General features: G+C 38.8%; 3 protein-coding genes across 3 annotated transcripts in view; 1 reads left to right on the top strand and 2 right to left on the bottom strand.

Annotated features, from left to right (window-relative positions):
* LOC108888091 (metabotropic glutamate receptor 4) overlaps window positions 1-1,963 on the bottom strand; it is a 153,544-nt gene extending 151,581 nt beyond the window's left edge. The window contains exon 1 of the mRNA XM_018683907.2: window positions 1,407-1,963. The gene's annotated coding sequence lies outside the window, so the exon portion shown is untranslated. The remainder of the gene's footprint in view (window positions 1-1,406) is intronic.
* A 7,730-nt stretch (window positions 1,964-9,693) lies between these two features.
* nudt3b (nudix (nucleoside diphosphate linked moiety X)-type motif 3b) lies at window positions 9,694-19,260 on the top strand. The gene is made up of 5 exons (XM_018683906.2): window positions 9,694-10,178; window positions 11,610-11,720; window positions 14,393-14,437; window positions 14,538-14,622; window positions 14,941-19,260. The coding sequence occupies exons 1-5, from the start codon at window positions 10,080-10,082 to the stop codon at window positions 15,135-15,137; spliced, it is 537 nt and encodes a 178-aa protein (XP_018539422.1). The 5' UTR covers window positions 9,694-10,079; the 3' UTR covers window positions 15,138-19,260.
* A 2,836-nt stretch (window positions 19,261-22,096) lies between these two features.
* rps10 (ribosomal protein S10) lies at window positions 22,097-26,332 on the bottom strand. The gene is made up of 6 exons (XM_018683904.2): window positions 26,189-26,332; window positions 25,585-25,734; window positions 24,125-24,299; window positions 23,212-23,289; window positions 22,511-22,566; window positions 22,097-22,183 (listed from the first exon to the last, which is right to left on the bottom strand). The coding sequence occupies exons 2-6, from the start codon at window positions 25,732-25,734 to the stop codon at window positions 22,142-22,144; spliced, it is 501 nt and encodes a 166-aa protein (XP_018539420.1). The 5' UTR covers window positions 26,189-26,332; the 3' UTR covers window positions 22,097-22,141.
* Between the last annotated feature and the right edge of the window lie 485 nt (window positions 26,333-26,817).

Raw genomic sequence — 26,817 nt, 5'->3', positions numbered from 1 at the left:
ATTTCTTAAGCATGCTTTGTAGCTAGATCCAGGTAGGCTATCAGTCACTGCAGTTGTGAAGAACATGCCAACAAGAATAACCCCAATGTAAGACATAAAATCTATCTCGTGGGAGCTCAGGGGCTGGATGAAGCTGAATTAAAATCTCTGTTTTGCTGAGTCAGAATCTTGAGATAATTACCCACTGATATGAGGAACATTTCCCCTCTTGGCTGTAAGTTCAGAAGGAATGCAGACAATGGCATATTTGGCTGTAATCATAGCACCCCCCTCCCTCTCCCACCATGAATTGAAGCTATGAGAGTGAGATAGCACAAAGCTAATCTCTGGCCCCACAAAAAGGCCTGAGGGAGCAGCCCGAAATGGAAGCTGTATTAATACTATTGCGTCTTCATGAGTCAGGTGTCTCTGCTTGTCTTATGAACCTTGACCACTACCTCCAAGCCTCTGTGCTTTTGATGCCAACAGACAGTGTACATGCAAATTAAGCATAATATACATCCCTGTCAACAAAATAATGGCCTTGCAGTAACAACCATGCATGCCTAAGTAACCTATTAGAGTTTGCTCTGGGGTCCACAGTAGCAGTCTCACATCAGCAGTTCCATGCTGTCTCCAAGCTCTCTTCCACTGCCAGGAGGCTGCAACATCTGCACAGCACAGTGAGTGACAATCGATGGTTCACACAACGTTTACCCATACACACACACACACACACACAACGCCACCCAGCCAGGGTGCTCTCCCTGAGTGACTCAACTTGTTTCAGGGGCTGAGAGGGAGACACGAAGAGAGAGGTGGGGTATGGGATAAATGTGGGGGAGCTGTTTGCATCCTGTTGTTGCTATTCAGAGTCAAACTGGCACGGCTCATACTGAAGAGAAGATTTCTCCTTGGTTTTGTCCAGTCTGCGCTTCCAAAGCTGTACCTATAATTACATTTATAAAGCCCGTAGCTGTAGCATTTTGGGATATTGAGTCATTCTTTTATCACAGGCTTATTTTGTGAGACTTCAGGCGTCTCTGCAGCGCAGCAAAGGCACAGAGCTCCACACAAAAACGCTGCGCCTTAACGCGTAAAAACAATCAATGCAAGCACAGTTCTGGGCGTTGCACTCCTTGTTAGAGGCTACACACATATATATCTACTTTTCAAAACTGTCATTTCATAAGTGACATTATGAATCACTGATTAATTTAAGTATTAGCAGCAATGGAACGTGCAAGTTACGAGAAGAGATGTTTTGCGTGCATCCTCAGATTTGTATCATGTTTCCTAGTTGTCAGTATCTTTTCAATGCTCCATCTTAAAGACTAGAATTAAGTAAATTACTGTCACGACGTTTCTTTTTAAACATTTGATCACCGCAGATGACCCATTTTTGCAGCTTGGGTGGCTGTACTTACCCCTTTCTCTTGCAAACGAAGAATCCTTTTACTAGAAGTGACCCATATCCAAAGCAAAAATAATAATAATAAAAAAATAAAAATAAAATAAAACCTCGTATCTCGTTGGGTGTTTAAAGACGCGCACGGGAGGATTTCCACTGCAATTCTGGTGCTTTTTTAAATCAACACGTGAACAATGTTTCTGAATGTAGTAGTATCCAAAAGGAATCCACATGCATCTCGAAGCTGCGACGATCCTCCGGAATCATTGCGAGCGCTGTCCACGGAAAAAGTGGTACTGAAAAGTCTCATGTCCCAACTTTGGGGTGTGCGAATGAGGAAATAAATGGAAACGTCTAACAAAGCCGCTCACTAACACAGCTCCCACGAAGAGAGGAATGAGATGGGATTTTTTTTTCTCGCTCTCTCTCTACGTTTTACTGGATAATAGAGCAGAGAAGCACATATCCCACACCCGAGGCGAAGAACACTTTCCAGCTGATAGACGGAAGTCTATATGCGCCCCGTGCACTGGATGTGATTGATGTTAAATGCATCGCAGCACACCGCCTTTATCAGGGAAGAAATGCACCATCAATGAATGAGAAGGGGGAGAGAAAAGGTGTGAATGCCAGATTACAGCATGTAATAGGCTACCACCAGCGCTGTGGTAGTGGCTGCGCACTGTATAGGCTAGTCAAAGTGTGACATACAGCCGTTGCTTCCATTTGTTTAATCTTAGCGTCGATTTGGCCGCTTGCTGTCTTACCTCTCAGCACAGACTTCAGAGTCGGGTGTTTTGCACATTTATTTTCTTCTGCGAAGTGAGAGACAATCAGAGAAATCACACTGCCTGCAGTTAAGTCTAATTAAAGTCATGTTTTTTGTTTTTTTTTTAAATAACTCTCAATTTAGAACAGTTAAAGACTCTATTTCTGAGACACATTCTCATATCTAGCAGATGATCTGGGCTGGCAAGACAAGATGCAACAATTCTATTTTACCCAGTAATTAATATAGTTATGTCTAATGCAATGATATTCTGCGACTATCAAATTATCTGCAATATTGTAACGCGCAATCAATTCAATTCCCACGGTGACAACAGAAGATATGGTGTCATCATTTCAAGTATGATGCTTCTGGGTCGACAAGCACACACACACACACACACACACACACACGTTACAGGTGCTGCAGCCTATGCAGTATGTTGAGTCTCACAGCGCTTGGGATGCTGTGCGTAGACCATGACGAATATATCAAGTCCAATCACAGAGTGTGAAAACTCAATCTAGATTCCAGGTTTTGTGTGTGTGTGTGTGTGTGTGTGTGTGTGTGTGTGTGTTTTGCAATGACTGACAGCAGCCACATCCTGCAACAGAACATATGAAATCATGTCCAAAGGCATGCCTATATATGTCCAACATTATCCAGCAAAAAAGCGAGAAATTAGTTTTAAACCGAGCATGGAGTGTTATTATTTGAGACTCTAATGCGCTTGATGGACCCATCTTTCGGCTGTTAACCTTCAAAAGTCGACAAAGTGTGTTGTGGAGAGACTAAGAACTCCCTCATCTATCAGTTGAACTGTGGCATGGGTGTAACCTGCAGTCTCAGGAGAAGGGGGTTGATTAATTTTCCATGATGTCCAAAGGGAAAGGCTCGTGGTGATAGTTCTGCCTTGGCTTCCTGTATAGGCGCAGCTGCTCTTTCTGCCTTCCTGATCACAGGGCCGAGTGGTGTGTGGAGGCTTTCACAGGTCTGAGTGGGTCACACCTGTGGAGTGTTGGACTGACTCCACCACATCAAGGGAAAGTGGAGGGGTGTGTGTGTGCATGTGTAGAGAGATGAGGGAGGGGAGAGATTAGGGGGGGGGGGTCCTCGGAGGGGTGTGTGTCAGGTCTCTGTGGGCCTCTGAGGCAGCTGAGCCTCTGAATATTCATCCCCACCTCTGCTGGAGCAAATACTAGCTACACAACTAGACTGACTGACAGTCTTGTGAGCTGTCAGGGAACCTTATAAGTAATGCACAAAAAAAAAAAAAAAAAAAAATATCACAGAACTAACTTGTGCACATTATTGAACAGAATGTTTTACATCTCTTTATTACCCCACAAAGCATCAGCGTTCTTCCATCTGTCAGCTCCTCAAACCAGTGTTCTATTTCTGTTTAGCATAGTTAGCATAATAAGTGAATTATTTAGCTGTGGAGAATGGATACAAAAGTTATTTCCACCAGGAGACCCATTCCTGCTTTTGCTCTCTGCTGCAGTGCACTGGGAGACGGTCTTGTTGAATGTGTCTGCTCCGAGGATAACAAGTTACGCCACTGAGTCCTCCCCGTCCCTGTGTGCAAGGCGAACTCTGGAGATTACTTGTTTCAATTAGCTATGGGGCGGAGAGAATTTAAGCCATGTTAATTCCAGTCACTAGTAAAAATCCCAGTGAAAAAGACTAGCCACTGAGGCATAATCACCTGCCCCCAGACGTCTCTCATTTCATGGATACAATATGGGAATTATTCAAAATGTAAATTCTGAGGTCACTGTTTTATTGATGGGATTCATTAAAAGGCCAAAAGCTCCTGCAGCGTTTATATGATTTAGAGCGACCCTCTGCTCATGACAACTCTGACCTGGTTTGGTTTCCCTTATGAAGAACCCTTTACCTCTTTTTCCAAGACTTAACTGTGACAGAGAATTTAGCCTTAAATAACTTCCTTCACTAAATGTTGAATTAAGCTGACTAAGGAGTAGCTGCTTTAAAAGTTTTCACATAAAGAATATCAATGGTGATAAGAAGAGGAAGAAGAAGAGGGAGGAAGAAGAAGAGAGACGTGGAAGTCCCTCAGTATCATATAAATAATAATCTAATAGTTGGAACTATGATGTTTGTCTTGCATCTTTTCATTAGCATCTGTGTCATCTAATATTGAACTCTGGGCACATACAGACTATCTGTTGACATTTGATTATATAAAATTGAGTTTCTGACTGTCTAACACACCCACAAGTTGGAAGTCACAGAAATGAATCAGTTTGTCATCGTCTGTTTGAAGCAATATTTTACAAAGATGAAACAGGCCAACCAAGGGCAGGCAGATTGCCCATATGCTCCATGTGTGAGTGATATATTTTTTCGAGATGCTGACTGGCTGACAGTTGTCACAGGTGCAACCTTTGAACTCGAAAAGCAGTCGGAGTCTGGCTATAGTACAAATTATATCTATGACACAGTGTGTGCACAGGGAAAAAGAATATTTTCATCTGAAGAATACATGTCATTACCACTACACTGCTGTAGGACCATGTGACCAAGATGTAGAACCAGCATACACAGTACAAACCATTCATAAAAAGCATGAATAATTTCTTATTTTTAGATCAATAGGTTTTCTGGCATTATTATTCCCCAATTGTGAAAATGAATCTTTAGTTCTTTATAAAGCAGGCTGCCTAATTCTGTATTTGTGTCAAAGTTAATTTTATTTTAAATGCCGCATGGGCTAGAGCTGCAACAGCTGACTAACTGATTAGTGGATTGACAGAGAATTAACCAGCAGCTATTTCAATAATCAATAATTACTTGTTTAAGTCATTTACCAAGCTAAGATGCCAAAAATTTTATAGTTTTTTTGTTCTCAAGTGTGAGTTTATTGTGTTTTTCAGTCTTAAATTACAGTAATTAGAATATTTTTTTAGTTTTGGATTCTTGGTCAGACAAAACAGGACAATCAAGTTGGGCAATAGGATATTACCACGTTTTATGGTACAAACGATTGAGAAAACAACTAGAAGATTAATCCTCTAATTGTTAGTCACAGCCCCAACATAAGAATTAAAATTGTTACTGATATTGAGCATCCATTACAAAATACAGTACTTAGAGCTGATTATTTATGGCAGATATCAACCCCACAAGTCTTTGTAAATAACTGTGTACAGAGAGAGTATAGTGCTATAGTTGGCATTCAGATATATGCTTCTACTGGCATGCCAAATATCCAAAAAATGAACACTAAAGTACAGAGTATGGATGTTACATGTACCTTTGATCTAAAAATAGCCATTTTCTGTGGGTGTCCACTGGGTAGAGTGGAAGCATACTCAGTCCACTTTTTCTCACTAGAACCTTGTGTGTCTTTTGTTTCTGCCCATTGTTGCAGGATATTTTGCAATGATATTCTGAAATGACCCTGAAATAAATGCAGGAAAAATTTAATTGCAGGTACATGCTCTGTGCATTAAGCCTGATACTGGTGCGGTCCATGAGGCACAAGAACATCTTTCGTGCTTTTACACTTTATCATCACATTATAATATTTGTTTTTTTTAGATATATTCATGATATACTGTATCTATTCTTTTTGTTTTTTTTTTTTCATTATTTTGTTGGATTGTTGAATGTGTTTGGGCCAGTTGTAACTGGCATGACAGCAGCCCCTGGTGGTTATGACATTTAATATCCATAAATACCTTTATCATGAAAGAATTGCAACTTACCTAAATAGATACAAACATAAAATATATATTCATATATTTGGTTAATGTACTTCAATGAAAGCCTTTTATTAAATATAACAGCATATAAAAGTATTGAGACATTAACTGATTGATAAAATATTGATATGATTAAAGTACACTAGGAGTTATAGGTGTTTGATAATTACATATCTAAAGATTCAGATTTTTCAGATTGACAAGAATGATGGATATTACTCATGTTTAAATGCTTGTTTTTTTTCCTCCTTAATATTCATTGAAATTTGACTTCATGCAATATTTGATATTAGAAACTAATGATCTTAGATTATATCTGCTTGCTGATACCTTCTGGATTCCATACAAAGAAAAGGTAATGTCACTTTAAGCCCAGAAAATCACAACACAGTAAATTGCTTCTCTTACGTGTGAAGCCAAGCACAATCTATTCTGGCCTTGGGCAGAACAACACAATCTCCTGCTTATTTAGTCATTAACGTGCATATTTACCTGGAGAAAAAAGGTGCTCGAAAGGTTAATGTTGCCAACATCTTTGCAGTCTTCGATTAAACAAACCTCAGCCGCTGCATAGCCTTTGGTTGTGTGTCATACATCTCAGCAGGGATTGCCATATTAAGAGATATAGCACTACAGCTGAATTTCCGTGCTCTTTACTTTTGCCACAGTCAAACTCTGGCTGGGACTACTCTGCCTATCTGCTGCTACATAAGAATATAACATGACTGCTATAAAGGTGATCAGGTTACACACAGCGATCAGTGAAATGACTGAATGTTTTTAATGTCATGGTAAGTCAAGTTAGTTTTATTTGTATGGGCTAAAAATTACACATTTTCCTCACAAACCTGTACAATATACAATTATATCCTTAGGCCACTGACCCAGATGAGGAAAACCAACAGAAAGAAGAATTTTTTAATATAAACAAGAGAGAATCTCAGGAACTTCTTCCCAGATGGACAGACATGTAATAAGTGTTGTATATGAAGAGAAGACAGAAATAGAAGATGTCTAAATTAAACAGGGAGTTCCTTATGACCTAATAATTACTAGGTCAATGGTTTTTTAAATAATTCACAAGAATTTTACAGTTGAGTGGCTCTCTTTTTCAAAACCTGGCTTAGGGTATGTGTTTATTGAAAGAAGTGAGCGCCCTCTTTTGGACATGACAGGGACTGTATCTCTGCTCCTGTGTGTGTGAATGGTTCACCAGAGACTTGCAAAGAGAATGGGTTGCCGTAGCAACTGCAGATAGTAAAAGTGCCAACCCCTTGAGTATGACCCTATACAGATATGTTTAATTGTGTAAAGCCTGCTCTCATCCCCCTGAAAGAAGAGCGAAGCAGCAGAAAGAATGGGGTGAAACGGGGGGGAGGATTTGTTTTTCTTGGTGTCTTAACATTTGTAATCATTAGATGATGAATTCTACAGTTTGCCAATGCAACATGTCTTGAGACATGAAATCTTAAGAATATATAAATCTTAAGAATGATATGGTTTTTGTTATATTGTGTATATGTTTTCACTGATAATCCTCTCTCAGTGATCAACAGTATGATTGTGGTAGTGCTGCATGTGTATAATTACATGAAGTTAAATGATTTCCTTCAGCTTAGAATGTGTTGATTTGACCTTTGACTCCTGCTTCAAATAACTTTTTATTATTACTGTCTTTAATTATGTTTATATGTTACTGTTGCATATTTACTGCCTGCAACTGGCCTGGGGTGGTACAGCCAACTAATTACACTTTTCTTCCCTGCATCTTGTAATGTTTTTAATAAATAATCAGTCAGCTAAGCAACACACATGCACACAATATCATGAACACCCGCTGATTGTAATGCTGTCCAATACAACTGTGTAGTTAGTTATTAAAATTTTCTTGGGACTTGCTAAATATAATCTAAAGCTTTAATAAAAGGGGAGAGAATATCATCCAACTTTTACAAATTTTGCTAAAATACAGCATCAACTAAATTCATATATTATAAACTTTACAAAAAATAGTTTTAGTGCAGAGTTATTGTATTAGAATGGAATTATATTGCATGTGCTTGTAATATTATGCTAACCTCTTGTATGCCCATGTCTATACTTTTTTTTCCTTTTTGGGACAAAACATTTTTGGCTGGAAGAAAACAGATTTGTTTTAATGGATAGTCATCTGACATTTGATCAGAGGGTGGTAAAAAACACTTTAAATGTCAGCATCTATGGGGAGAAACTTGATATTGGATATAAGTAAATAAGATAAGAAGAAGATTGTATTGATCCCTGGTGGGAAATTGGATTGTTGCAGCAGTAAAAGCAACGGGACTTCCAACAGAAAAAGTACAAACAGGATGTAAAGGTAAAAACAGAGTATGAAAAAAGTGATAAGATGACATAAATAATGTGAGCAATCAGTGGAACAGAACAAACAGTTATGGCATCATGCAAGAAATCACATCTAAAGTCACATGCCCATGTTATTGGTAAGTGTATATTGTTTACAATTGGTGAGTCAGTAGATGTTTTGCTTTAATTTCAAAATTAGTTTTACAGTTAAGGTCCACCTCTCCTAAGGCAGGCGCTAGCTGTTTGGGGAATAAGATGAAGTAGCCAAATTGTGGCACAGAAACTGCTTATTCATCTATAATTATGCAAACACACTGTGAGGTGCTTTTGTCATTATCTTAATGCCTATAACCTCATATTCCATTAGATATTGTTTTCATTCCAGCAGTTCCATTAATATATATTTGGGCTGCATAGGCCCACAAAAGATTAATGTCTTCAAACTTAGGAAGTAGGCATGGGCACATACTGTTACACAGTAGACAAAGAGGCAAAAAAGATCTGCACCTCTTTATGGAGAAAAAGACAAAGATTCAGAAATGTCTACTGAATGCAAGAACGGAAGAAGACTGAAATGAAGTAAGATCACATCCAGGGCCCTTGAACACTTGTCATGCATGCACTATGCTGCCTCTGTGTGCATGCTTACAGCATATAACTCACTGGTTCAGAGAATTCATGCCACACATTTGTTATTTCCCATTTAAAAGTGTATACTGCTTTAAGATGCTTCTGAGTAAGTAATGTCTGAGAGCAGTGAAAAGAAAGGTTTATTGCATTCACATTATCATGGCTCAAACAGACATGATAGCATGTTAGCCATCTTAATCAATAAAAAGGTATGGGCAGCAATATTAACATGAATGATTTTGGCCTTGGTATTATTGGGTATCAGATCTAGAGGTTAAACTATGGTCAATAATTAAATTAAATGATTTACAGTAAATTATTCAGCAACAATTTTGATAATGAATTAATCCTTTAAGAGCATTATTGAATAATCTTTCTAAAATATTCGTTAATAGCGATAATGGCCCCGTTCGAATTGCTTATTAAGATATTAAGATCTATTACTCTCATGTGTGTCACAGAAAACTATCAAATTCTCACAAAATATTATTCACAGAAACCTGCAAATGATTGGTATTCACGCATGAAAAATGACTGAAACAATTAACAGTTTATCGAATAGTTGTCAATTTAGCTTCTGCCTATTGCCCGATCGATTAACCTACTAGGTGTTTCAGCCCCTAACTGTTATATGACACTGGTAACCTCTTACCTAAGACCAGCCTACCATTTTAGTTCATGTTGTTGGATCAGTTTTGAGGATCATGCTGGCGCTGTCCATTACCTGCGGTGCTGAAACTGATTAACCAACCCTGCATCCCATTTAGCAATTTTTGACAGCAGACTACGTGGCTAACGTAACGTTTTAATTCTTCGAGGAGAGGTGCTACAGGCTCATAGTTACATCAGCCTCAAACAAGTGGCCGTGGCAGGCAAGTTGGAGGCAAAACTGCCAGTTTCCTCCACCGGCTCACTCCAGTCACAGCGTGGTGTTGCGTTTTCCCCCCCGATCCGTTGTCCCAATTCTTCAACGCCCGATAGGTAATTTTCTTACGCTCCCCGAGCTATTAAAGGTTAAATTACGTCGTGGGCGTAGCGGCTCCTTGTAATGGCGACCGTGCCGTAGATGTGCCTAGGTTTGTGAAAATGAAGCGAAGAAGAAGTTATTTTTTTTAAGTAAAACGCCGAGGTTCCCCGGAGGAGGACTTTGCGTCTACAACCATCATCTTTATAAGTGGTAAACTTAGCTGTACTTTTGAACTTTTGTGCCCCCGAAATGATGAAGCTCAAGTCCAACCAAACCCGGACGTACGACGGGGATGGCTACAAGAAGCGGGCCGCCTGTCTCTGCTTCAGGAGCGAGACCGAGGAGGAGGTGAGACCGGTGATGTCGCTGTCTGGCGGGCCAAGCTAACATTAGCTGCCGTAGCTGCTTTCACTGTCTTCTCTGTCTGTAAATCGATAGATGTATCCACATATTTGTAATATTATGTCAGCTGGGAACAATGACTCACCCTTTTCTTAGCCCCCTGTGTTGTCCTCTGAAGTTGTGAATTAAACGTTAGTTTTCAGCTCGTACTCGGTGTTATGTAAGCCTCTTTAGCTGTGCAGGTAGCAGCCTCCGGTTTTTATACCCATCGGTATACATAGAGCCATCCTGCTAGCTGCATGCTAACATTAGCTTGCTAACTAGCCTTGTAGCATCTGTGGGCAGCCGGCTCTCGGCCAGCGACCACAACCCATAGACTAGGCTTTCGCTAGTGGTGGCTTTATCATTAGGAGCGGTCGGAGAGATAGAAATCATTGTTTAGATTTTTAAAGTGGCAGGCTAACACATCCATCTGCTCATGTCAGATATAATTAGGCAAGCTAAATGACTGTTAACTATGTTAGCGTTAATGCAACTGGTACTGCTAGCCAAACATTGGACTGATATGTAGCCGTTAGCTGTGTTAGCTTTAGCTAGAAGGCAGCCCAGGTAGTGATACCCGGTTAGCCTTCAACACTGCATTTTACGGTGTTTACATTATGACTTTCCCAATTCCAAAATCCTAATGGAGCCTCCATTAGGTTTAATGTCAAACAATAAACTTGTTTAGTTGTGTACACATTTCTCCACGTAACATATCTGTCAATGAGCCAGAGTCGCTACCTTCGTGCGATCTCCCCTGAAAGCCACTCGAACTAGCCTGCAAAGGGTTATTGGAAATCAGAGGCGATTTGGGAAGCTGATGTCCAGTCAACAACACGCACAAAGATGTCTTTGTAGTGGAAAACATTTTACCAGAGGAGGAGACGAATTGAGGCTAAACTAATTCCTCATTCTGGTGGAAGTAGAGGCCGGATTGTGAACAACATGGGCTGTTGGTTACAGGAAACACATCAGTATGACCAACACGTAGCTAGAAACTTTTACCAGAGACTGTAGTCTACCAGCTCGGCACTCAGCCAAGCGTAAGCTTTTCCCCAACAAATTGTTGACACCGTGAACTCACCATAGTTGCGTGGAAAGGAGCAAAGTCGGTGACTCATACCCTGGCTATTGAAAAATAAAATGCATGATCTGCTTGCAACCATACAGCAGGTTATAACTGCATTCACATAATATCCAGCTGGGTGGCTTAGCTGCAGCTCACTTAAGTGATAATCTTGATAGTTTTCAGTGTGGTCTTGCAGTTATTATTACCACAGATCACTTGAATATCTTGCTCATGCAGCAACACTTGCATAGTGTGATCGCACACCAACAAACAACATTGACATAAGACTGTAGTGCCTAACCAGTCTTGCACGGGTTGCGTTGCAGGTGCTGCTGGTGAGCAGTAGTCGACATCCAGACAAGTGGATAGTTCCAGGAGGGGGAATGGAGCCGGAGGAAGAGCCCAATGTTGCTGCAGCTCGGGAAGTGTGTGAAGAGGTTAGTTCTAAAAATGTTCCTCATTATTATTATATCTAATTGAAGTCTGTATTGTGGGCCCTTTTTCAATTTTTCTTTGCAACTGACTGATGTCATCAGATAAGGTTTCCTGTGTAGACTGTGTCCCAGCAAACTTTACTTGACCCTTGTATGCGAAACATGGATGTGAAACATGCCTTTCTAGACTTAGTTCATAGCCAGGAATATAGTTCTGAGAATGGGTTTCCATTTACAGCGTGGCAAATTAGTTTGAGTATAGGCTCATAAGATGTATTGTATTTCATTCTATTAAATCATGTCTCTATTTAACACTGCGCCTAATACCTTGCTCTCAAAGCCCATTTTGTCAGTGCAGTCATCCTGTTTGCATGGACAGAAAGAGAGAGAGCCTAGCAACATGTAAGCTGTATCATAGCATCATGTTACAAAGCACTGTTTAGGTGTCAAAGGAGGTCACACTCAGATTGAAAACTGGCTACCCAGCGGTTCCACTGCAGTACTATCCAATCCCACAAATACAGTAAAAGAAGGAACACAATCGACTATCATTCTTTATTTCAGATCAATGTATTTTTACACAGCAGCTCCCTTACAGAGGCTTCTTGAAGTACAAATATGCCTTTTTTGTTTATATATGTTGGGGAGGTTGTGTAGCAATTAGTAAACAGTTCTGAAGCTCACTGGAAATCAATAGCCTGCTTATACTGCCTACATCCATCCTTTAAATCAGGTGTTCCTTCAGTGTACATGCTGTTGGTCAAAATGGCAACGGGGCACTGAAGACACTGAATCTCGCCCGGCTGTCAGCTCTTGGCGGGTCACTGACCATATAAAGCCTATTCTCTGTGTGTGATCCATCACACTGATGGATGCTGATATCATCTCTTATCCTGGCTCCTGCTGTTTGGTGGCTTTGACGGTTCCAGGGTGCTGTGGCTTGCCAGCACATTTCCACAGGGTCAAAAGCAATGTCACATCACTACTGAAGTTTGTTAAAAGTCTTAAAAAGCCTCATTCAGAAACATTGTGGTGACTTTAAGCAGTACTCAATGCATCACTGTGTACTGTGGCTTTCTAAGCCTCTTATTGGACGGTGGTGTAACAGGACATATCCTAATCCTCACAAGCTTATTCTGATGACCATATGAGCGGTGAGTGATTGCTTATGCTTATTGGTTTGGAGTTTTGCCAGAGATGACAGTGAAAACACAGCACTGAGGAGCACAGCAAAAGTTATACTGGGTTCCTTTGTCTTTCTGACTGTTCACAGCCTCTGCTTGTCTTTGGTGGTCATACACCCCGGCCTAGGACCGTGAAGACACAGGACAGCATTGCATAACTTGTAATGCAGCCCCAATGCTCTGCAACCTCTTCCAAAATGATGCCCAGTAGTCTTCAGTTACACGAATGGTTGAGCTGGGAGACATTTTCCGTCTCATAAAAACATACAGGTTGACTTTTGGCCTATTACTTAATCCACTGGCACATCTTTGGGGTTTCTAGGGGTGGGCCTGTTCTTTTCCATATGATCTTGCCGAAGAGTACAACACTGAGTCCATGGTACAGTGTGTGGAGTCAACATTTATTTATAGACTGAAACTGGAACCTGAAGAAGAAGCTGCAAAGATGTCAGCAAGTCGCCTGGCTCTGTATCGAAATCTGACCTACTGTTCACCTCTGGGAGTTAAGATCTACCTTGGGGATTATTAGAATATGTTTAAAGGTAACAGGCAGTGAGAGGTGTTAAAGGTGTCTTCTCTGAAAGAAAGGTTGTGGCATTTGTTTGGCTTAGGTTTTATAATCACACAAAGCTCAACAGCAAGTGACAGCTCATTCTGTTTTTTGTTTCTGACCTTTTTATGTGATCTTGATACTCAAAGCATCTCATAGAGAACCCATCAGTATGTGACTGTAAGTGATAGCGGAACAGTCATGTTTACATGTATTTTGCAGCTGTATAGTATGGAATGCAAGGATTTAAGCGACTAGTTGACTGACATAAAATTCCTCTGCAAGTATTTTGATAATTGATTAATCAGTCTGTACCAACATCTGTTGGTTACAGCTCCTCAGATTCAATAGTTTACTGCTTTTCTCTGTTTTTATGTAATTGTAGATTAAATATCTAAAAACTAGACATTTGAAGATGTTATTATGGCCTCTGGGAAATTGTGGTGGGCATATTTTTCCTTTCATTTTATAGACCAAACAATTAATCGATTGAGAAAAACATAAAAGCAAACAAAAATTTCTTGTTGGCTAAATTAGACCTCATTTTACTGAAATGTGACAAAAGAATCCATGATTGCAGAACATGACTTCCACTTACGGTCAAGTAAAAATAAGTGAGTGTTGGTGGGTTTTTTTTTTTGTTTGTTTTTTTTTGGTATTATTTTGAGGATTCAGCAGCTGCCCAGGAATTGGATGGAGTGATTTTGCAGGGAATAAAAACAATCTTATGATGCAATGTAATCCACTGCAACACAAAATACAGCCTGGAGAAATACAGGGAATAAAGTTAAATCAACAACTCTGACATCATTTCAACAGGGCTATTAGAGTGCAATATATTCAAACAAGTCATATCATTATATTAGATTACACTCCCGTACTTAATATCCCGAAAAATCCTGTGGCATAAATCTGTTTACCATTTCTCTTTTTTTTCACAGGCTGGTGTGAAGGGGACTTTAGGTCGCTTAGTTGGAGTATTTGAGGTGAGCTGTTTGCTGTAGACTTTTTCTCCAAATGTCAACATACTGTGCAGCATGTTTGTGAATGAGAAGTGAAAATATGACACCCCCCACCCCCCTACAGAACCAAGAGAGGAAACACAGAACCTACGTCTACGTTCTTATTGTAACAGAGGTGCTGGAGGACTGGGAGGACTCGGTCAACATTGGTAAAGCACTGCATTTGTTTACTTGACAAAACTGGGATCATACGGACAAAGTTCTCAGGCAGTCACATGCTGTCAGTAGCTTTATTTTCCCTTCCTAGGCCTTAGTGATATTACAGTTCAGGGATTTTATTAAATGTTTGTTGGGGGGAGATTATAACACCAGCTTTGTTCCTGGCCTTGTGATTTTCACTTCAGTGGAGTGTATAGTATTGATAATTATTCAAAACCTATTAATCATAATGCTTTCTTTTTTTTTACCTCATGTTGTCTCCCACATGTTTTAACTTGCTCCACAATGCTGTGTTGTTCTGTCAACAGGGAGAAAAAGGGAATGGTTTAAAATAGACGATGCCATACAAGTGTTGCAGTGTCACAAGCCTGTGCAGGCCACCTACTTTGAGGCTCTCCAGGAGAGTTGCCTGACCAGTAATGGAACACCTTTGGTGGCCACGATAGGTGGGGACCTCTCCCCTACCTACAGCATCAATCAGAGCTCCGTCTCGGGTATCAGATAACTAAAACCATAACTCTGACACCCCCTGGAGCTTTCGCCACCACTTGCGCTCTTATTGTGTCATTTCTCTTCTCTTCTTCTTCTCTCTCTCTTTTTTTTTTGTTTCCAATAACATGGTTTGCCTTGCCAACTCCTTTGTGCCAGAACTATGGCACAGACTTGATGACAAGTGTTGGGTGAATAGTCTGAAACACTTTGTAAATGTAAATGTAATTTTTGACCCCTCTTTTTTTCTTTTTACTGACAACTGCATGAAATGTCTCTTCGCTCCCTTCATTCTCCTTCCTTAACGCGCCCTTAGCGTGGTGTTTATTGAATGCAAGAACTACTTTTTACTGTTGTAATGTAAAAGTGTATACTTAGTGCTTAAGCTGAAGGCTTTTGGTGGTCTTTTTAAAAGTCTCCTCCATTTTTCAGTTATTTTTTTCTGTGAATGAATGTGCCCATTAGTGTAGCCCCTCCCCTGTTATCAGGATAGGAAATGTTGTCTGTATCTGAATGATCAGAATTGTGGGAAGTGACTTGTCTTGCATGAGCACTGTTATGTTGTGTCACACTCGCTCGAGTGATGCTGACTGTGCAACAGACTTGTGGTAAGGTCTTTGGATTCTCTTCATTTTGCTCCTTATCGTGGTTGTTGATGTCTCTTTTTATCGGAAGGATATGGCCCCTGAGTAGTCTTTCAATTTCAAGTGTCAAGTGTGTTTCTCTCTTTTCTGGGAAGCTAGCCAAGCACTACAGGTTTCACTCTCAAATAGAGCATATATACTGTACAGAGAATGAAAGAATGTCAACATACAATGTAAAATGAACCACCTTTCTCCTCAGTGTCTTTACCTCCTTTTAATCCCTTTTTGTTTTCTTTTTTAAAAAATGCTTTCTTGTGACTGACTACAAAGTCTTCCTCCACATACTGCGAGGGTAGAAGTAGTAGATATCAAAAATCATGGACTTGTAATTTCAAAATGCAGCACATATCACTTAAGTTATTAAAACCATTTTCCGCATTTTACTCCTCACATTCAGTTTGGTTAAAAGCAATTGTTTACATTGTGTTCGTAACATAGCACAGGTGACTTTAGTGGGCACTTTTCATAATGGTCTTTTTTTTTTTTTACCCTTCTGTCTTTAGTATTTAATCTGCATCCCCAAAAACACTCAAAAACACCTGCTTGACATTGAAAGTAATGGAATCTATAATGCTGTCTTTGGCAAGATGCAGAACAAACAAGCCTTGTACAGTTTGAGACCTCGTTTTTAACATGTAAAATGCTTTTGGATACTAGTTTTTTTTTGTTTTGTTTTTTTTCTCTCTAACGTCTGGCAAAAGTCTCTTTAGCCGAGCTGCGTCATTTGGCCTCTGTGGCATGAGGCAGCTGGCTCAATACTGTGAAACTGGAGGCGCTGTAGATAGCATGTAAGAGGTTTTTATTGTAAATTGTTTATTTCTGTATAGATCAAAGGTGAGAGTACAAATGACAAAACACCTCTTACACATCTGTGAGTGCTACATGTCATTTCAACCGAGGCTGGAAGAACTGATTGAACTCATGCCGTTGGTTTTGGAGCTGTTGGGAATTTTCTCTTGAGTTAGCTTAGAGTACATCTGAGGCTAAAGAACAAGGAATGTGGCTGTGATTGTGGGTGAGAGTGAAGAGCCTATTTATAATCGAATATTCTCAAAATCCTTAATCCTTTTTTTTTTTTTCTTTTGGAGACCAAAACAGATTTGTAACAGTAAAGGATTACTGTTTTTTTCCCCTCATCTTTGGCCAAGCTATAAAATGAAGTACAACTGCAGTCTGAGTTTCCAAACCATTACTTAGTTTAGCAGTTTGTAGGCCTGTGGTCTTTTTCAAGCTAGCAGCTGTACCACCACTGTCAGTGTGTTTCCCTTAGAGTTTCGTTCGGTGGTCTTTCTTAGAAGCTCAAAGATCATACTAAGATTTTCTGTCTATATTTAAACCTGTAATAACTTTTTTTTGGCTACTTGGGGGCTTTAAAACGAGGTGTAAAGACAGATTGACAAACTGCATTATCACCTTTTCAGTATGGTTAAAATTGCCTGTTTACCTTACAGGGAAACATTAGCATTCATTTGGAGAGGTGTTTGTGTCGAATGTAAATCCAATAATCAGTCTCTTTTTAGCTCTGTTTTGGTATCCACCAACCCCAGAGGGAAATATAGCTGGCTCTTTTAGCTGCTAAATGCTCTGTTTTGTTCACTTGTGTCATGCTAGACAGTTGATTTGTGCAACTTTTCAGTTGAAACCCGCTGTGGTGCGAGTGAACCAAAACAATAAATATTGGGGTGTAAAATTAAATCAATGAGCAATAATTCTCTATGCATTTATCAATACAAACAACCCCTTTTGTATGCCAGTAGCAATGTAAACCACTGATAATATACTGATAGAAGCTTTAATGTTTTTTCAATAAAGATAAACAAGTGATTAGCCTGTTAGCTCTCAAACTACATGATGTTTTGATCAGGTGTCTATGGCTAATACTTATGGGAGTTTTTGATTGTAAACAAAAGAAAAATAGTTTCATCTCGGTTAAAAGGAGAGGTGCTCAAGGTTTACTGTCCAGTAAAGTAGTAGCTGCTTATTTGACCTTGAATATAGACAGAAAACTCCAGTATCATGATTCAAACACTGATGAGAAACCCTTCGCAGGGAAATTACATTAAGAACTGAAAGCAAGTGGAACAAATGCTAACAAAGGAAATAGGCTGGAAGGCTTCCTTTGTCTCTTATCCTGTTCGTCATCAGTGGGGGCATCACTATCCCAGCAAAGTGAGCTTTGCACAAACTGCTCATATTGGCCTGTGATGATCCAAGCATTTGTCTGAATGACAGTAATACTGTGGGTGAAAGGAGTCAACAATTTGAGACTTTGAACTTTGGTTTTACTGCTGTTTATCAGAAAGGCTTGGTGGCCAAAGGCTTGGTGGCCAAAGTCTTGCTTTACGATGCCCTACCTGGCACTTCTTATGAGATTTTGTGTTGATTAGAGCTTTTAGTCTTCATCTAAATGTGCAATTAGGTGTCGAGGGGATGAACCTGTACATGGCGGAACAGCAAAACTTAACCCTGGGTAATTGGCAATGATTTAATTCACTCTTGGTGGTTTGATGTGGGTGACAGGTACTGTCAAAATGAATGTGAGGAGGATTTCCATGAGTAACAGCCAGTGACTTAATTATTAATGACCACTTTTTCTGTTTCTTTTCTTTGAACAGTTGTGTTGTTGACAAGCTAATGTCTTGTATATAGCTAACACAGCACCCTTACAGCCAGAGGACACACTTTGGCTTTGGTCAATAAGGATTAGTGTCCATATTTTTTAAACAACTCCCTTTGTAACTCAAAATTCAGACTCTGTCATAAATAGAATAATTTAGGCTCGAGGGAATTTATGGAATAAATATCTCAACATAAATGGAGTTAAGATTGAGCAAACACATTTACCTTTTCTTTCTGGAGATTTCTGCTGTTGTAATTGGCTCTTTTGTGCGACACTGAAGCTTCTGACCTTGGGCAAAACAGACAATTTATTAGTGAAAATACAACTGGAGCTTCAGATAAAGTCACTTCCTCTTAATTTACCAAAGTTGATGGTTTAAATATGTGTTGCCATGTCAATTAGCTGGCCCCATCTTGTGGCCAAAAAATAAATAAAAAATAAAATTATATTTTATATATATATATATATATAAAATATAATTCAATTTTTTATTTATTTATTTATTTTATATATATATATATATATACATATATATATAGCACATCACTTAACAGCTGAGGATCGTAACATTCAGTTTCCTTTAGCATGATGGTCAGACCATCTTATCAACTGAATGACTTTAAAATATATAGGTATAAAAATTGCCCCCAAAATACTTTGCAATTGAAAACAAACTAAAACACATGTGCACTTGTAGCCCTTGACCTCAGCCTTGAAGTTACATTCTTGTAATTGTGTTCTCCAAGGTATATGTGTCACTGGAATTTTCTTTTCCTCTCTTTTGTCATTTGGGACTGTGGAATAAAACCAGTGCGAGAAGACTGAAGATTGTAATATAAATGTGCCAACAAATAAACACCAGTATTTCACATTCAGGCCGGTGTCTGTGTTTGTGTTCATGTTTGAAACAGTTTGTCCAGTCAGTCAGTACTAATGTGTCACAAAAATACATATTACACTTTAGCTGTAAACTAGACTAATTGACCTTAGGTTACTTGGTTTCCCTTTCATATACAAAGTTTTAAGAGTCCTATTTCCCATTTTTTCTATTTTAAGCAACCTCTGCTTCCCACATGTGCAACTATTGATTACAACTGTTTTCTAAATTAATCGATTAAAAGGTCTGTTAATAAAATGTATAAAAATAGTTAAAGGTGCCAAACCCAAAGATGCTGAATCCACATTCCTTGTTTAGAAGACAAAATGTTAATAAATAAATAAACAGTACTCATTTTACAAAGAAATTAGACAAAAAAGCACCAAATGATCAAATCTGAGGAGCTTTACCCAATAGATGTTTGGAAAGGAATATCAAGTAGCATATTCATTTTACATTTTTTAATCATCAATTAATCACTACTGCTCTAAACTACTTGACACAAATCTGTAAAATATACTGGTTCTGCACTTTGTATACAAGCTATGAACATACTTAATATTTTATACTGGCAGGAAATTATCCAACATGTAGACCATTAGACATCACAAAGAGAAAAGCCTATCAAAGGATATCACTTTGTTTTATTTTCTAAAATCATTCTGGAGCTGACTTGCCACCATTTTGCCAGCAATTGTTTAAAAATAAAATGTTTTCAAGCTGTGTATAATGCCTCCAATATTAATATTATATTCTGATTTTAAGCAGGTTTTAAGCGTGTAATGTGTTCACTAAGGAAAGGTAAGAAAAACATTTTAACTTACTTAATGCAGTCTGCACTCGTACTACATGCTGTCGATGCACACTGCTGCTCCACGATGCTGTGCACAGAGGAAATTGAAGAACTGCTCACAGCTGGAAAAAATTACAATTAATTGTGGATGGTGGTAGGAGAGCTCCAGAAACACATCAGCAAACAACAAAACTAATATTTTGCGGGGAAATGTTTTGCTGGCTCTTTGTGAAGTTTAAGTGGCAGTTAAATTCTAAAGTTGCACAAGTATCATTTCATGTTAGTACGAAACAGGACAACAGATACATCAGCAGATACATCAGCAACATACTCAAAAGAGTAGCTTTTTGTGTGCACAGACTTATACCGGTTTAAAATTGTTATTATGTATTATTATTGTAAGTATTGTTTCACATTAAAAGCAGTTATAAAAATGGCATGTGCAATTTTTTTTAGTGTTTTGTCCTGAGAAAATAGCAGGTTTGACAATAAAGTTGACTTTGACTAAGATGCTGCAGGTAAAATGGATCTTTGCTTGCCCAAGTTTACAGTCCATGCACACCCACATAGGTGTTTTCACTTTATCTGTTTGACTAAACATCTGCAAATGTTGAAGTTAGGCGGTCCACAAAAACTATACACCAATAAAACGGTAAAAGTATTTTGAGATTTGACCAGGCCTGACAGGTGCATCAAAGTTTACAGCACAGTGAGGGAGATGAGTACAAGCCCACACAATCCTGATGGTTTAAGTTATCACAACTTTGTGGGGAACCAAGAGACCTTTAAGTGGCCACAGTCTGACCTTATCAGATCCACCCCCTTCCTGATCTATCATGATCACAACCTGGAGCTAAATAAATGAGCCATAGCCTTTTTACCAAGGACATTTTGACATGTTGCTGTAGGAAAAGCACACCAGTGGATAGTAACACGCTGTCATGGCTTCCTGGGACAGTTGAATGTTGAATGTCTGCTGAGAAAAAGACCTATTGAGTTTCCTGCTCAAAGCACAGAACACATGTAGCAGGTTGCAAGCGACTCAATAGATCCTGCATCCAATCTGAAGAGATAAGTGGTTATAACCACAAGTACTTTTTCTCCCTCAACAAAGTTAAATTCAACATTTTTTAAATACCCTTTTCATCCCACACAGAGTGCAATTTAATGTGTTGCAGGCTCTTACCAGCCAAAAACATGCAAGTCTGATGGAAAATTACTTCCCAGCAGTACAAAAAGTATCCTTTTTTATATAATTAATACCACCTGGACCCAGATAAGCAGCATAGAATGGATGAAATCAACCAGTTAAGAATAATTATTTCCACAATTCTATGCTAAACTTGACACTTCCCTTGCTACTGTAGCAGCAGTAATGATTGTGACGGGAAACAATAGAAACATTAACATTACTGCATTTTAAGACTCTACTACTTCTAAGGTTTTTGCAAGACTTAAAGGATAAGTTGATTGACACAGATGAAAATCTTTGGAATAAGTGCATCATCGATCCATGGATGTCCACCAAAGTGCTCATTTTTGCCAGTGAAATGTAGATTGTTAAAAGCATTTGACAGCATTGGGGATAGGATTCCTACAGACAGACCTTTATATAAAAGAGTAAGAACTTATTTTGTTTAACTAGAAACATTGCTATATATCACTACCAGACTCCATTGACAAAAACTGCATTTTTACCTTGTTAGTTTGTGTTATTGCATTACTTTCAGTGGTGGAAGAAGTATTTATTTCATTTAAGTATAAGTACCACACTAACACAAACTAATCATTTACACACAAAAAACATGGTTTTAAAAAAAGTTTTAAAATACCCTTTATCTTTTAAACTGACTAGCTCGATCCTGCTGTGTTTTGTAGCTCGTATCTGGTCCTTGTCATCTCAAGATATTGATTTGTGCTCATTCTTCTAAATCTCTAACATGCTGACTAACTTCCATCTGCTCAGCATGAAAACAAGTTCTGTGCTAAAATAATGCACTAGCAAACAATCGCCATCCAACAAAATACTGAGACATACAAGTTGTGTTCGGATTTTTCTTTATTGTACACAAAGAGATAGTGAAATTTACTGAGGCTGCTGTCCTCTGCCGCGTCCGAAGCCACCCCTCTGAAACAGGGACAAGTTGTTTTGTCAATACATCAGTCAGTCGGAGTTTACAACAGCAGAATAAAGTTTTACAACTGCACTACACAAACTAAATTTAGCTCCCTGACATTCCTTATTGAAACCAGTGTAAAACCACACCCATTACTTAATGTTTCAGATTGGAATGTTGAGTAATCTTTGTTGTACAACTGCTGTAGAAAACACTCCTAATTTGCTTTAAGGACAAAAAACAAAAAAACATTCAAGGCAAAAATATGTTTGTTGCCAATTTAACATTCTGCAAAACACCCACATTACAGAAGGAAACCTAGAAGGAAAAGTACTTACAAACTGGAACTCTGTGGCAGCTCCAGCACCGGCCTCTGCTTTCTTGTCAGCACCAGCTGATGGAGAAGTTACAAATAAATTTAACTTTGAAAACACATTCACAACAGATAACAAGCAAAGTAAAAGGCTCTTAAACTCATTAAATTCATTCAAAATTCTCAACCACATTTAAGTTTCTCTTTTTTAGACCATCATTGAGAAATGTTGATAAAAGGAATAATCACACCTTCTCAAAGTCCAAAGTGACTACTTCAAATGTCTAGTTTTGTCTGACTGTAAGTCCAAAATCCAAAACATATTCAGTTTCACTGTATCTGACAAAAAAAGCAGCAAATCATTGGATGAGCAGGAACCTAAGAATGTGTTGCAATTTTTCACCTTTGCTACAAAAATGACTGGAGGAAAAAAAAAAAAAAGGAAAAAAAAAAAAAACATTCAAAACTGCTGCTGATTATTTTTTGTAGATTGACTAAATGACCACAATTTAAACTCAAACTATCATGAACATAATTGAATTTCCTTTAAAATATTTAAAGATTTAATTGTTCACAACTGATCTTCACATTTAAAAAATTAACCTACTAAGCCAAAGTCACAATTTCCACCTGCCTCATTTAAGGGACTTAATGCAGCTCATTAAATTCAACACAGCAAAAGATCACATTAGCAAAAACTGATGAGAATTATTCAAAAATACGTACGGGGTGCAGCAGATCGCCTGTATGCATCTCTGTCAGTCTCCCCACGGTTAAGGCGGGCGGGCCTCTCTCCTTCCATTCCTGCAGAAAGAAAAGACAATAAAAGAGATTAATTCAAAATCCAAGTTCAACAACAGTTAGGTTAAGGATAAGAGAAGAGGAAATTCAGTATACTTTATAGTTGGAGTTCTTTAATTTTAATGACACTAAATACATGTATGCTAAATAGGGGAAATGTATAAACATTTGGCCTTAAGGTTTCCTTTATGTGCAGATTATTCATGATCACCATGAGGAAATTCATGCTTTAAATGGTATATAAGATAGCATTCATTCTAAGTTGTTCTGAATGAGATCTAAGTTTGAGCAGTACACACACTTCTGCTGAAAACTGAACACACACATAGCAGAAAGATAAACCATTGTCATATGTTAACAGATACATGAACTAACAAGGGAGGATCACAGACTACAGAGACTTGATTGGTGGCTAGCATTAGCATTTTTATCTCAAGCTGAGGCACAACTGGAAACTATCAACAATCAGAGCTGCTGAGCTCAACTCTGAGCCATGGCTGCAGCCTTTATTCTCCATGACGTTAAGCTCTGTGGTATGCTTCCACTCAGCAGGTTTACATCAAAAGCTAATGACTTATGGTTAAGTAAGATGAGTCTACAATTAGTCTGATGTCTACTAGTAGCTAAAACTGATGACATTAATACATCAGTGTACTTTTGACACTAGCAAATACTAAATTTAAAAACCAACATCAGTTATAATCACTGCCAGTATTCTGCAGGTTGTGGTACTGGCTTTTCCATAATTAAGCACATTCCAGTTGAAAACAAGCTAATTAAAAGCAAGCAACATTCAACCAAAACCACATCACGTGTGTGTATATATCAGAGAGCTTACCCTTGGGCCTGGGCCTTGCGGTCTCAGGGCGGGTCTGGCGGCGCAGGGTGGCGGGCACGATCTCAGGGGGAAGGTGAAGGAAGTCTCTCAGGTACTGGATACCCTCGTTGGTGAGGTACCAGTAAAAGTGACGCCAGGCAAATTGCTCCTTGACATACCCACAGGACTTCAGGGACTGGAAGGAAAACAGACATATCACACAATTATCACGTCATGTAGAATATTACCATAACCAATCACAAACAAATCTCCTTTAATAGTACTGAATGTGTTATCTTCTAAGATAATATATAAGTAAGTAGATAATAAGTAAGTCATGAACCCCCACCACCCCCAAGTTTAGCCTGTATCTTGTTCGCTTTACTAAAGGTCAGAGCACTCGTGTCTATTTCTCTGAAAAGAATCAGATCTATTAAAGTTACACATTCATCAACAGATGAGATTTCCATTTACAACACGCAAATGTGCACGTCCTTGAACAACTAAGAATGGCTGTATGATTCCAGTTACTTGTGAAATATTAGTAAAAAGACGTTGTAGCACTTTAAGTGCCGTGAAGTATGGACTTAGGCATTCATATTTCAACTTTACAAGCCTTTGCTGTATATTAAAATGACAAGTCTAATATATTGGACATTCCAGAATAATCTGACTGCCTCAGTTATGATTGTATTAATACCCTGATGAGACTTCTCCTGTTTGGGATTATATTTGGTATATGGCCTTCATGTGGAACATAAGAAACTGGTTCTGCACACTTCTATACATGATCAAACAGCATTTCTCACCATCTCAGCTGCTATGAGAACAGCTTGAGAAACCTAGATAAGTTAGTTACACTACTCACAATAAGTTAGGGATATTGTGAGAGACTCAGTGGATGTCATACATACACTTCAGAGATTTTTGGGATAGGGAGGCAATTGTATTGGGGTGATAGACACACCTCATTTTGTGTTTTCCACGTAATGGTCTCACTGTGTACAGTGTGCCTTACATATTGGGGCACTCAGGTAAATAACAATATCCCTAACTTATTGTGAGTAGTGTAAGTAATTTCCTGTCAAGGATCAATAAAGTATTATTCTACAAGGTGTTTACAAGCCACAGTATCCTGGTTTCTATCAGAGTACCCCAGGTAGTATATTCAGGCTTCTTAAAACTTCTATATAGTCTTGTGCAGGTTGCTAAAATTGCAATAGGCTATTATCATCACAGGAGTAACCAGGAGTCCAGTGTGCATGTAAATATGCTGTGATTTTGATGTTTAAGTGTGTATTTCATTCTTAAGATTTCCCTTCAAAGAACACATCACCCACAAATTATTTTCAAACATTAACATGCACCAGTGCATGTTACGGATAAACACTCACTGTCTGCAAATCTGTGAGCCAGCCCACATAAAAAATATCACCTTTTACCATGTTAATGTTCAGTCTTCATTATCATCAGTTTCTCACCTGCATCGCTTTCATCACATGAAGGTTGGGCACATTCTTGTCAGCAAGCTCAGGATGCTTGGCCAGGTGGACATCTTTCTTGGCCACCATGACTCCCTCCTTGAAGAGGAGTTCGTAGATAGCAATGCGGTTCTTCTTGGGCATCAGCATCTGTATTAGGTGACAACTTGTATGTTAATTCTCACACGCTCAGACTCTTAACAGCTTCCTACTGTGACAGCATGCTAACTGGCTAGCCACCTTAGCTACATCCACTGATGAAAAGTCAAAGCGGCAGATTGAGACTCCTAACTAACGCTTTATTTGCTAAAAACACTAGAAATGTTTGCAATAGTTCACATAACCAGATGTACACTTTAATAAACATAAACGTGTATGAAGGCGGCCTGCGTTAACCGCTAAAAATGGCAGCCTTCGTGAACATCGGTCTGGGTTACTGCCCAACTTCTAAGTTTAATATCCACGGTTTTAAAGACTTTAAGGCTAAAATATGTTCACGTAGTCCACTATGGCATAAAGAACAATCGAATATTAAACATTATTATTTCGTAGGTCAAGAGATGTTGAAGATATATTGAGATTAAAACGCCGAGTCTATCTTTACCTTTCCACTTGTTAAGGGACCGGAGCCGGAAGGAACGACTGTCGTCGATCAGGAAGGTTTATCCTCTCGGCCCGGGCCTGACCGGCGAGGTGCTGCCCCCTGCCGGTGTGGAGGGAACAACAGTCCTTTGATTCTACACACAGAAGGAGAGTTTGCTTGCTAGTTGTGTGAAGACTGTTGTTTAGTTACATATTGCGGCAAACAAACATTAAAATGAGCCTACTTTTAATAGTTCATTTTCATTTTATTAACTTAAAAAACAGATAGTGTAATTAAACAGTAATAGTGGCATATGCACAAGTTTGGGCACCTGAAGTCAATGCAAAATAACCCCCCACTCTGGCAGATATTACAGTTTGAAAACATTTTCTGTGGCCAGCTATGGATGTTTCTGTTCCTAATTTAGGAGTTTTCACCCATTCTTCCTTGCAGATTGCTTCAGGTTCTGAGTTTTATGCTGTATTGCACCACAGCATGTTTAAAATCTGCCAATATATTGATGTTCAAGTCGGGGGACTATGAGGGCTAACTAACTGAGTAACTAAATAACTATAGTAACAGTGTACCACTACCATTAACTGCATTTTTAGACAACAAAGTATTAATGACAGACTTAAAAAATACCCAAC

This window comes from Lates calcarifer, linkage group LG12 (assembly GCF_001640805.2).
Source record: "Lates calcarifer isolate ASB-BC8 linkage group LG12, TLL_Latcal_v3, whole genome shotgun sequence".
NCBI lineage: Eukaryota > Metazoa > Chordata > Actinopteri > Centropomidae > Lates > Lates calcarifer.
This window is presented reverse-complemented; position numbering and strand designations above follow the sequence as displayed.